The 12,882-nt window shown below is 51.2% G+C and overlaps 1 protein-coding gene across 15 annotated transcripts in view; it reads right to left on the minus strand.

The window, feature by feature from the left end:
• Window positions 1–12,882, minus strand: part of PPFIA1 (PTPRF interacting protein alpha 1) — a 1,842,515-nt gene that overhangs the window by 674,182 nt on the left and 1,155,451 nt on the right. For all 15 annotated transcript variants that reach the window (XM_069623437.1, XM_069623430.1, XM_069623431.1 and 12 more), the window contains one exon: window positions 6,670–6,751. In XM_069623437.1, coding sequence (XP_069479538.1) covers window positions 6,670–6,751 — 82 coding nt within the window. The remainder of the gene's footprint in view (window positions 1–6,669; window positions 6,752–12,882) is intronic.

Genomic DNA, 12,882 nt, shown 5'->3' on the forward strand with positions numbered 1-12,882 from the left:
GCACAGGCGCACTAAGTAGATGCATGAGGAAATCATGCCTAGGAGGGATTTGACGGACCTCACCCTGGCCATGTCCGTGGCCAGCAGGTGCTGCACCTTGCCCAGGATGGCCTTCGTCCTTTCCTCCGACGGAGCCGCCAGGCGCCTCACTGTATCGAGCTTCGCTCCCAGAAACAGAGCCACCTGCGACGGTACCAGGTGGGACTTGGGGTAGTTGATGGCAAAACCCAGTTCTGTGAGTAGACAGACAGTGCTCGCCGTGTGCTCGACGGCGAGATCTCTTGTCTTGGCACGGATGAGCCAGTCGTCCAGGTAGGGGTAGACGTGTATCCCCTGCAGGCGCAGCTGCGCCGCCACTGGTGCTAGGCACTTGGTAAACACCATGGGTGCCGACTTCAGTCCGAATGGAAGAGCTCTGAATTGGTAGTGACGTCCCTGGACTACAAATCTGAGGACCTTCCGGTGTCCTTTTAAGATGGGGATGTGGAAGTAGGCATCCTAAAGGTCCAACGACGACAGAAAGTCGCCTTCCTCCAGCTGTCCCAGCACGTGTTGGAGGGAGACCATCCTGAACTTCTGTGCCTTGATATATTTGTTCAAACGGCGAAGGTCCAAGATGGGACGCCAGCCGCCAGTCTTCTTCCTGACGAGGAAGTACCTTGAGTACACTCCGGAGCCCCGGAGCCTCTTTGGGACGAGCTCGATGGCACCTTTTTTGAGCATAGCACTTACCTCCAACAGCAGTTGTGGGACATGATTTTCCTTCCTGGCCACGGGAGGAAAGTGAGGGCACTGCTTTCGGAATTCGAGAGAGTGCCCTCGGGCCAGGGTATCTAGCACCCAACGGTCGGTGGAGATGGTCTCCCACACGCCGACGAACCTCGTCAGCCGGCCTCCCACCGGGGTGCTTCGGTGGGGGCCCGATGCTGCGGCCGGTTCAGTCCTGCTTGGCCGAGGCCTTGTCGCCTTGGCCTCCTTGACGACGGCGGCGGGATCCCCCTTGCTTGCCGCGACCTCTGTAGGCCTCCTGGGACGAGGAGCGGGCCGCTTGGCGATAGGAAGATGAGCCACCGCTGGATCCTTTAGAGGTCCCCTGTCTGCCTCCAGAACTCCGAAAGGGCCGTCGCTGCTGGAGCGCTCCCAGAGCGCGGCCCGTTTCAGTGTCCGTCTTGATGGCCTGAAGAGACTCATCAACCGTCTTCCCGAACAGGTTGTTGCCGTCGAACGGCATGTCCATCACCCGGGTCTGGACGTCTTGACGGAAGTCAGTCGCCCTGAGCCAACCTCGTTGCCGCAGGCAAACCCCGTTGCCTAGCTAGTGAAAACTGGTATCAGCAAGGTCCGTTGCCACTGTGATGGCGTGGTCCGTTGCCACCTCGCCCTCCTGCAGAATCTCTAGGGCCTCCGCCCTCTTGTCATCTGGTAGGAAGTCCAAAAGGGGGCCCATTTTGAACCAAAGCTCCCTGTCGTAACGGGCCACAATCGCCAAGGCGTTGGCCGCCTTAATCGTCGTCGCCGCCGACGAAATGACCCGTCGCCCCATGGTGTCCCACTTCTTACCCTCGCCGTCTGGCGGGGAAGTGGAGGTCGAAGCAGCTGCCCCCGCCGCTTTCTTCTTCGCCGCCGCCGAGACGACCGAATCCGGAGTAGGCTGGGCCCTGAGGCACAGGGGGGCAGTGTCGGGGACCCGGTACTTATTCTCGTATCTGTCCCATTTTGCGGGCGTCGTGGAGGGATTCTTCAGGACGGCAAGGCCTTTGTCCCAAATGTCGTCAGGCAACGGCACCGCGAGGACCATCTTCCTCTTGGCTTCCCGTCGTTGCTAGAGGAAGCCCTCCTTCTGCTCCACCGGGCAGAGCTGGAACAGCTCGGATGCCCTGGAGATCATGGCATGAAACGAGCCAATTTCGTCGGGGGGGGTGGGGGTGGAGCCCGTGGGATGGGGGACGGGAGGCCAGTCCCGTCGTCGCCACCGTCGTCATCCGTCCCTGTTGTACCTTCTTCTGCCGTGTCTGACACGGCTCAGGCGAGGGGGAAGAGGGATCCGCAGGCCTTGAGGGTACAAAGGGCGGGGAAGGATGGACCCTCCTCCGCTTGCTCTGGGGACCTCTCGACGGGCCTGGTTCAGGATCCTCCATCGGGGCCTGTGGTAATCTCGTCCTTATCTCAGTGCACAAGGACTGGATCGCCAACAAAATGGCCGCTGAGCTATCCTGAGGCTCAGGCACTGGCTGGGACGGAAGAACAGGCCGTCCGTCGTCGCCGGATTCCAGGACCGCCTCCAGAGGCTGACTCCGAGTCTGTGATGGCCACCGTGCCCCCCCCCCTTTTCCCACCAGGGTCTTCACGGGGGTCTTGTCGATGGGCTGGAAAGAGGCTTCCCTCCGTGGTGGCAGGGAGACTGGGCCCCGAGGTCGCCTCCACAGGCGGAGCCACAACAGGCTTTGCCAGGGATGCCGCGATTCCCTCGATAGAGGCCTTTGGCTGATGGACAAGGGCCTTCACCACCTTAGGTGCGTCCTGGGCCCTCGCCTCACTCCCCCTCCGTCGGGATCGACCGGGGCTTCTCCCGAAGCTTACCCGGGTTCTCCGATTTCCTCTTCCCTGAACCAGAGAGTTGGCTCGTGGTTGATGGTGCCGGGGAAGGCACGCCCTGCCTGGCAACCGAAGAGCCCGACCTTTCGGCGCTCCCGGAGCCCGTGGACTCGCGGTGCTTCGCCTTCTGTTGGGCCCCCGTCGCCGGGGCGCCCTAAAAGACTTAGAAGCCCGCTCGGATCCCTTCTTCTCACCTGCCGCCAACCAGCTGGCGAGGCAGGATCGACGGTCCTTCATGGTCCGTTCCGACAGGTTCTTGCAGAACACACAGTCCTTCTCCACGTGTGTCTTATCCTCGTGGAGGCAATAGAGGCATCTCGAATGTTCATCCTCCTTGAAAACATTCTGTAACCCACATCCAGGGCAGTTCCTGAACAGCTTGGATCCGGGCGACGAGCTCTTGTCCTGGGCCATGTCAAGGTAGGCCGCAAGTCTTCTGGAATCCTCCAAGAAGCGTAGCTTCACGAATTCTTCACCCTTGAGGGGCGTAGAAAAATCCTAAACGGGTCCCCGTCGATCGGATGTAGAAACGGTGGAGCTTGAGGCTCAAACTAACCGAAAAATGAGAAAATCTCTTTGAAAAAAGCATGAAAACGCAGTAAAAGCTTGAGAGCTAAGCACGAGGACTCCCAACACTTGAACGTGCGGTAAAAATCTGAGGATGGCTGCGAGAGGCGGGGCTTATGGAGAGGGCAGTCATTGGCTGTGGTCAGTATGACACAGAGATCAGTGATTGGTTGTTACTACGAAAGACAGATCAGAAACGAAACTGATACTGATTTTTCTTTACCGAGGATTCCCAGCCTGACGACGGGGAATATTCATGAGCATGTGAATCTATGCCAGACCCCATGCTGGAGAACTATAATAATATCCCTTCACACATGCTATACTAAGACAACATTTTTTTTCTGTCCACATTTTGTGTCCTCTTAAAACAGAATTATCTTCTCCATTACCATGGTGCCCGCCCAGCTCGTGTCTGTACATATGTTGATGTGACAACTGGAGTGCCTTGTCCCACATTCTAAGGTGGGGCCTCTTGTGTCATTAACTAAATAATTGACAAAGATATTGTACTAAATTACAATTGTTTTTAATTATTTTTGTTCATATTGGTTTCATTTGTAGGACACTACTCATCCTGTATTCTTTGAGATATTCTTCCACCCTTGTAAAGGCTTGGCCTGTTTAGAGAAATGTTGGGCCTAGAGCCAAAACTCGAGTAGGCGATCAGTGAAAGGGCATGTCTGTCTGTCTAAAGGATTAGTAAATACTTTTTCAGTCCTAGTGATGCAGTTGAGAGGTGCAGTAAGGGATTAAACAGTATTATGGGCAAACTGTATTCTTTTACTAATGTTGCCAGACTGCAACATTAACAGTCATCTTTGCTGCAGATATTTTAATGGATGTTGTTTTGCACAAAATTGCATCATTTTGCACACTATAGCGAATTTGCACATTGTTCATTGTGAATTATAACATATATGAGGTTTTTGAGTCCAGTAGATTGTGAGTTTGAGTAAGTGTGATCCGTTGTGACCGAGTACGATTGACTATATATGAAATAATTGTAATTTATTTGGGCTTTTGCATGACAAATGATGTCACTTGGCAAAATCTTTGATTGTTCGCACATTTTCTACTATACCATTACAATATTTATAACTAAATCACCTTGGCCGCCGTAACGAAGCGCAGCTCAAGGCAGCTGCTGCCGCCGATTCCGTGGATAGAGTGGCTGCCAAAGCAAAACGCAGCTCAGCTCGAATACACCTAATAGCACAGTGTGCTGAGCTGCGTTTTGCTTTGGCAGCCACTCTATCCACGGAATCGGCGGCAGCAGCTGCCTTGAGCTGCGCTTCGTTACGGCGGCCATCCTGCACGCGTAATCGGAGGAAGCAGCTGTTTTTGAGCAGCGTTTCGTTACGGCAGCCACCCCGCACACGGAACCGGTGCTAGCCTGAGGGAATTTGGCCCCATAACAGCGACAGCTCTGCAACCGCCGAGAGTACGCCCTATATGCCGACGCGGAGCGTATCTGCACTGAATTATCGGATGATGGGATGTTTTTTTCCCCATGCAGCCTGAATAACTGTGCACCTGGACTAAACTCCAGGGGAATATCATCAAGAGAAATAATGTCTCTACCCTGATGGCTATTTTTTCGAATACACCTAATAGGAAATTTTCCCCTTAAAGAATATCATCAAGAGGAAATACATTGAACATCTTGGTAAATCAAGGAAGAACCATTTGAAGAAGATTGGATATATGAAACAAATCCCAAGACTTTGCTTGTATTATGTGGCCCTAGAAAGATACTGTTTGTACTAGGTGGCCTCGAATGGCTCTTGATTATTTAAAAGTAGACAATTTGTATGTTTATACTTTAGAATCTATCACCTAATCTGCCTTGTCCTGAGGAAGACGATTGTCAAGCCTTCTCTCTCCTGCTATGGCGAGAGACAGATAGCTTAGACACTGTTATTTTATCGTCGAAACTACCTATGGTTAGATACCAGTACAGCCCACGATACGTTTGGGAGCTGTACTAGGTACCGGTTGTCGACTATCTTGGTCAGATTGGAGACAAGCACAGATTGTTGTTTGTTCTCTATATAGAAATGGTGGGCTGGACTTAGATACAACCCCTTTCATCCCGCAGAAAATATTGATTATTATTGATCTGCGTGATTCTGGTGCCCTACATAATTCCTTAAGTCTCATTAACTAACTCTCATATATATATATAGAGGTTGGTTATAATTCAGCTTAATACAGTTTGGGGACCAATTGAGGATCTTTGCTGTTTACGGAAGTTATGCACTTTTGAATTTAAGTTAGGCACAATGCACTGATGCTTACATCTTAGGATGTTTAGTAAAATAATATGCACTTTAACTTGACATGTTGAGCATTAATTATGCGTTTTTATGCTGGTTTTAATTGTATGGTAATTGAATATGTGTTTATTAAAGATTGATTGAATATTTCTCTATGTCTCTTGACCTGATCTGTCCCTACATCTAGCTCCTTCACAATGGGCAGTATATCCCATTGATTGATTCTATGGTCTTATCCCCATGAACTCCCTCCCTCCCCCCTCGGTGGGTCTGTCTTACAGTTCTGATATTGCAGTGCATTAGGGTGCTTTACATAAAGAGGCAATATCCACAATGTCTTTAGAGCACGGCAAGTTTATTCCTGTCTGCTCTTTTCTGTTTTCACTGGAGTACATCAAAGCAGCTAAAAAAGTAATTCTAGCCTGTTAAGTTTTAACTCCCTTTACTCCTTGTATGAAATAAGACATTTTTTAGCATTAACGGCCAATCATGATTCACTTAATTTCATAGAGAAATCCATCTAATTTAAAATGTATACCTGGATCCAGTTCATGTGCAGAGGGAGATATTGTACATTTTAGCAATAATAATGAAGATCCAAATTAGAAAATAACATTTCTGCCACAACTATGCAAATCTTAAATTTTAAATCATAGAGGATTAATCCTATATCAGAGACCAGTCGTCTGACAACATAGTGGGAACAACTTTGGGCTCCATCATGGCGCAGCAACCATCATCTAATGGTAAATATGATCTGAATATTGCACTCACCGTTTTTGAGCAAAGAATATACCATGCATTTTTTCTCGTGATGATTGAGGTTTCTACAAACATACTAGCATGATATGAGGGTAAATTAAGGGAGAACGATTTGTACAAGATACTTTTAAAAATGGAAAACTAATCAGGGATGATATATTGCTTTTCTTTACAGTGACTCAAATTCTCACTGCAGAAAAAAAATGGTTGGCAGGTTTGATCAAAGGACATAGCAATAGGCTCTCAGATACCAAACAAGTTAATCAAGCGCCAAATAACTGGTTTGTTCAGGTTTTTAATTAAACATTTGCTTATATAATGCCTCTAAACAGGCAGGCATCACCATATTTAGGAAGCCGACAAATATGTATTATACATTTTAAAGATAAGATCAGCAGATGTTTTGGAAATCGCATTATTTTTGGTTAATTAGAAAAGTGTGATGCAATACATAAAAAATGCGTACCTCTAACCATACCACAACGGTAGGTCCATCCCAATGTGCAAACGGCAGACCTTGCTTTCGAGCTTCTTCAAGCAGTTCATGCCTACAATGACAACAGCAATCACTTAATAAGGAGGTCACTGGACAATGTATATTTGTTCTTAGATCACTCAATTTCGAATGAATCGTCCAATCTATCAGGGCACCAAAGGTCAAAATGTCTGCCACTTTCAAAACGGTTGGAAACATGTTTTTCATTTATGACATTCAACAGATAGCCTCAGACAAGGGAATGTAGACAATGGCATAGCCAGCAGGCTTGGGAAGATGCAAAGAACAGTCTTACTCATCTAACATGGGATTAAGCATTGCAAAACCTTCTGGGGATGCAAGTACTTCATGTATATACCAGTCAGTATTTTCAACAGGCAAGATCAGAACTGATTGTTAATACCTGCAAGTGATGTTCAGAAGCTGGAACCCATAGAATGGTAGAACAACTGCTAATGTGCCTTTGGCTACACTATATTTAAACTTTGGAGCAATAGCCCAACACTATCCTGCAGGTGGCTTTAATCAGATAAGGTGTGCATTTGTGAACACGGACAAGAACAACTCATCTTCTAATGGAATTACAGCTCTGCCACATTAATTTAATCGAACTTTAGAAACGAATTCTGGTTTAGGCATTTTATGAGGATACTGCTAAACCATCACTGGGATGGGATTTAGAGAGGCCAACTGTTAAAGGGATAGTTCACTCTAAAATGTTATTGGCTCAAAAGATGGGCCATGATCAAAAATATATATATAAAAAATATTTTTTACGAAAGTTCCCATGTAAACTTTTGAGCAAATGAGGCTCAACGTCACACATTTCAAGCACTAGGAGGCATCCATTTTGTGAATGATGCTCTTCCCGTTTGTTGTATTTATAAATGCTGCAATTTTCTTTCTGTGTTTCCCGGGCTCCCCCGGGCAACTTAGAAAGAAAATCACAGCATTTATAACATTGTATTTATGTTTTCGATGGTTTCAGCTTTGCGTCTCCTGGGCTCCCCAGGGTCGTGGGAGCCTAGGAGACTCAAAGCTGAAGCCACAGCAAACAAATACAACGTTGTCGTATTTATAAATGCTACGGTTTTCTTTAAGTTTCGTGGGGGAGGAGCCCGGGAAACTTAGAAAAGAAAACCGAATGTAGCCCCAGGGTGGAGAGGACACACTCCTTAAGAAAACAGGTTTCTGAGAACCGCCTGCCCAAAAGCTGCATCTGATCTGGAGGCGTCCAAACAGTAGTGCTTACAGTAAGCCGAAGGGGTGGCCCAGGTAGCCACCCTGCTGATGACCTGCCACGGCACATGCTGTTGAAACATGATGGCCGTGGCTCTGACCGCATGGGAATGCAAATTGGCCAGCACTGGTCTGTGCTGCCCCTCATAGGCCTCCTTGATGGGCGCGACCATCCACCTTGCTATGGAGGCCTGATAGCCTCCAAAAGTGATAAAGAAAGAGGGCATCCGACTTGCGGAAGTCCTTGGTCCTGTCAAGATAGTATTTTAGTGCGCGTCTGACATCCAGACGGTGCAAGACCCTCTGAGGCTCATCCTTGGGGTCGGCAAAGAAGGTGGGTAAGTCCATTTCCTCGTTCAGATGGAAGGAGGAGGAGGAGGTGGTCACCTTGGGTAGGAACGTAGGGTGCGTCCGGAGGACCACCTTGTCCTTGTGAAAGGTAGTGTAGGGCTCTGATGCCACGAGAGCCTGGATTCCGCAGATGCCATTGGCTCAAACGGTTTGTGTGCCAAGGCGCCCAGGACTACATTGAGGTTTCATACATGGTGTGCCTTTTTTTTATAGGAGGGAAGAGCCTATGGAGGCCTGCCAGATGCCGTTTGACCACCGGGTTAGCAGAGAAAAGAGACCCTCTCAATTTCTGTAGGCGCCTATGGCTGCCAGATAGATGCGGCATGTGTCCACCTGAATTCCGGAGTGAGCGAGGTGTGCCGAGAAGGAGAGTACGTTGTCCAACGTGCACTTAAAGAGGTCAGTCTCCTTAAAGTCAGCCCAATGACAGAATCTGGACCATTTGCTCTTATATTGGCTCTTGTAGCTTTGCTTCTGGCGCTCTGGATGATCTCCAGGTTAGCCTGAGATAGGCTCAAGGGCTTCAGTGTGACCGGCTCAGGAACCACGCTGCGAGGGCTAGCTTGTGAAGAGCAGGGTGGAGTACCCTGCCCCCCTGCTGGATTAGGAGAGGAGCTGGACCCAGCGGTAAGTGGATGGGGGGGCAGTCCGATAGGCTGAGCATCTCGAAGCACCACGGTCTCGCCGGCACCAGGGAGCTATCAGAATGATGCTGAGGTGACAAGATTCCTTTATCCTGCAGATCACCATGTGTACCATGGGTTTGGGAGGGAAGGCGTACGCCATCATGTAGTTCCATTGTATCTGGAATGCATCGCCCAGGGAGCCCGAGCCCCGTCCCTACTAAGAGGCGAACTGCTGGCATTTCCTGTTATCCTGTCCGCCTCCAGGTTGGAATCCCCCGGGAGGTGGACAACGGTGAGGTAGATGTTGTTCCCACATGCTGACAGCTAGGTTGCACAGCGGAGGGGATCTGGTACCCCCCCTGCTTGTTGATCTAGTACGTGCTGGTGGAGTTGACCGTTTGGATAAGTACTGTCTTGCCCTCCATCAGAGGAAGGAAGGCCTTGAGGGCCAGCCATATGGCCTTCAAGTCTATCCAGTTGATTTGGGACTCCTGTTCCTGCAGAGTCCAGACTCCATGGATGCTGTGACTGTCCAGCGTGGCTCCCCAGCCTTCTAGGGAGGAGTCTGTAGTGAAAGTGACCTGTGGGAGAGGCTGCCGGAAGGGCTTGCCCAGCCGCAGGTTGCAATCCGCAGACCAACACTTGAGTTCCGGGTGGAGAGATGTAGGAATGATATGATATACAATATTTTATTTGTAACACGCTCGCAAACAAGTGTTTCAGAGCGTGACAGGCTACGCTTGGGAGTCCCTCTCCCGATTCCATGAGGCTGCGAAGTGCAGCTGTAATCTCCTCATCTTGAGTCCTGAGTGGGGTATGGCCAACAGGACTGCTGCCATAATATCCAGCAGCTGTTGGAACCACCAGGACGAGGTCACTGTCCTTGAGAGGAAGTGAGTAGTGGCTCACTTGAAGGCCGTAATCTTGTCCGCGAGGACTCTCTCAGAGCCCGTGTCCCAGATGAGGCCCAGGAAGGTCATGGTCTGTGTGGGGTGCAGCTGAAACTTCTTGAGATTGATCATAAACCCCAGGTCGTGGAGTGTGCTCCTAAGTGCAGAGGAGATGTGAAGAACGCCCTCCTGAGTTGAAGCCCGGACGAGCAAGTCGTCCAGGTATGGGTACACATGGTGGCCCTGGGCCCTGAGGAGGACTGCCACTGCATTCATTAACCTGGTAAATACCCTGGGGGCTGAGTTGAGGCAGAAGGGTAGCACCTTGTATTGGAAATGGCAGCCCATGATCCTGAACCGTAGAAAGGACTGATGTGGCTGCCAAAAAGGGACGTGTAGATACGCGTCCTTCAGATACAGGGAGCCCATCCAGTCTCCCCTGTTCAGTGTCTCCGCAATGAGTGCTGGCGTAACCATCTTGAATTTTTGTAGAGGAAGATAGAGGTTGAGGCTGGAAAGGTCCAACACAAATCTCAGGCCAGCCTGGTTCTTCTTCTGTATGGCGAAAATCCCGGAATAGAAGCCCAAACTTCGCTGGGAGGCTGGGACTTCCTCCACTGCCTGGTTCTGCACGAGCGAGCAGATCTCCGCCAACAGAGTTGCTGTCCCAATCTGTGGCAGAGGAGGGGAAGAGGGAGGGACAAGCAGGCGGTACCCTGTGGAGATACTACTGAGAGGATCCAGGGGTCTGAAAACCTTTTGTGCCAAAATTGCACGTGGAAGGCAAGTCTGCACACCCCCCCCCCCCACTGGAGATACGTGGACCCGAAGCGGCGTGTCATTTCGTGGTGGAGTGGAAGAGGTCACTACCCTCGACGTCAGGGTTGAACTTAGTAGCCCGGAGCCAGGCCGTCCTTCTCATGTCAGTGGCGATGCAGATGGCCCGGCCAGAGGAATCAATATGGGCCATCGTGGAATCCATGATGCCCTGCGCTATCAGCCTGGCTTCTCCTAATTCCGCCTTGAAGCGAGCTTGGCTATGCGCCGCAAGTTCCAGGAGGAAGTCCGCAATTTCCCCATTAGAGCCTTTGGTTAACGGCTGCCAGCATGGCATCAGCATTGGCTTGACGCAGGTGCAAGGAGGCGTTGGAGTGCAGCTTTTTCCCATACACCTCCAAGATCTTCTCGGCTTGCCTAGCAGTGTCGAGGAGGCCAAGGACCACTGAGGCTAGAGTAGTGTGACACCGCAGCAATCACTGAAGAGTGCGGTTGAGGGTGCGCCGAAAGCAAGAGTGTATCCCCCCTCTATCTGCCTACACTTGGCGTTGAGGCGCCGTTTGACAGGCTGAGCCGAGTGTGGCATGAGCTACACCTTTTTGGACAGGGTAACAACGTCCTTCTGCATCAGGATACCCGTCTTGGTAGGGGGTCTTAGGGTGAGGACTTCTGCCAAGATCACCTCCTTGGGATGTTCGACCTCAGGCTGAGGAAGGCCCAAATACTCTGCCAGAGCTGCCAGCGTTTGTGAAGGCCTTGGCTGAAGATGGTGTGTCGGGGTCCTCCTCCTAATCTGTGTCCACCCGAGTGCTCAGAGGATCAGGTGTCGGGGTACTGGGCGCTTTGGGCTGCGGTGTGGAGACGGGAGCCGGTGGCTGCTGCGGAACTGCCTGCAGGTGTGCCAGATTCGGAGGAGTCGGCAGGGGCTGTGCTGGGGCCTGAGGTAACAGAGCCAATGCAGGAATGACTGCGGGTGCCGGTGGAAGGGCCGGAGGGAGCATGTCCCTGATAGTATCCCGAAGGATGGCCCCCATCTGGGGGGTTCGCATCAGCACTAGGAACCTTTCGAAGAACCTGTCTTTGGAGGTTGAAGAGGTGGCAGGTGATATTGACGGAGTGGCTACGGGCTGCAGGAGCCTGGGCACGCTCTGTCTGTGGTGCAGGGGACACCTGCCCTGAGCTGCTGATCGATAAACTGTGGGCCATGTACCTGGTTGACACCAGTCCCACCTTGTGGCTCATTCTTCAACCCGCTCCACTACAGGGGTATCGGACAAGCGGCCATCTGGTTTGGCACAGCGGCCATTTTGTTGTGCTGCGTGCCAAAATCGTGGTGCCAGGCTCATCGGACCCATCCCCGTCCAAGATGCTTGGTGTTGGAACATAAGGCCTAGCCTGCACTTCAGGCCTAGACCTGGAAGGCAGATTGCCCTCGGCTGAACTGCCAGTAGTGCTGCGTGAAGGCACCCCCTCTGACATGATGCTGGTAGTAGGGTGTTGCCCCTCGGGAGTAACCCTGGTAAAAGAACCTTGCGGTCCCCCAGCACTGGCACCGGAAGGATTCAGAGACCCCTCGGCAGTAAAGCCGGTAGCTGGACTAGCCTCGGTACGTGTGCTGGTATGGGAACCAGGGAGGTGCCTGCAGGCTGGGCGCTTCCTTGGAGTGGTAAATAGAGGCCTTGCCTTTTGCCTCGAGGAATGTTTGACAAAGTCCTTTAGGTCATCTGGAGGTGACTTCTGGAAGAGCTCCCTCCACCTAGCTAGCCTGTTCTTCAGTGCACGTGGAGTCAGTGCATCGCGTGCTGAACAACATTCCCAGCCGTGGTCGGCGCCAAGGCAGCGGAGCCAAAGGGCGTGGGATCAGACGAGGGGAAGAGACCCTCGCAGGCTGGACACCTGCTGCAGCTTGCGGAAGTTGACATGCGCTGTAGAGGAGCGGCGTCGAATTACCAAGTACCTAGTGAAAAGGAAAAGACAAAGACAGAAGAATATCCGGGGAAGAGCGCGCGATGTTACATGGCCGAAGCCAAACCCAGGAGAGCTGGTGAATTCGGCATGTTCCCCTCGACGCAGAAAAGGGGACTGAGGAGTGGCGCTGGAGTCAGGCGAGTGCATGCTCCCAGGGCCACGCCCCAACGTGCCTCTAAATTTACAGGGGAAGAAGATTTTTCTGGTGAAAAAGGTTCTGTCTCCCGTCCCTTGCAAGGGACGCCCATAAAGTATGGAGGAAAGGGGACAGGACGTAAGAGTACGTAATGCTAACAGCAGCTCCTTGTGGCACTTGCACGAGATGGGATGCA

This window comes from Ambystoma mexicanum, chromosome 11 (assembly GCF_040938575.1).
Source record: "Ambystoma mexicanum isolate Mex_15411 chromosome 11, UKY_AmexF1_1, whole genome shotgun sequence".
Taxonomy (NCBI): Eukaryota; Metazoa; Chordata; class Amphibia; order Caudata; family Ambystomatidae; genus Ambystoma; species Ambystoma mexicanum.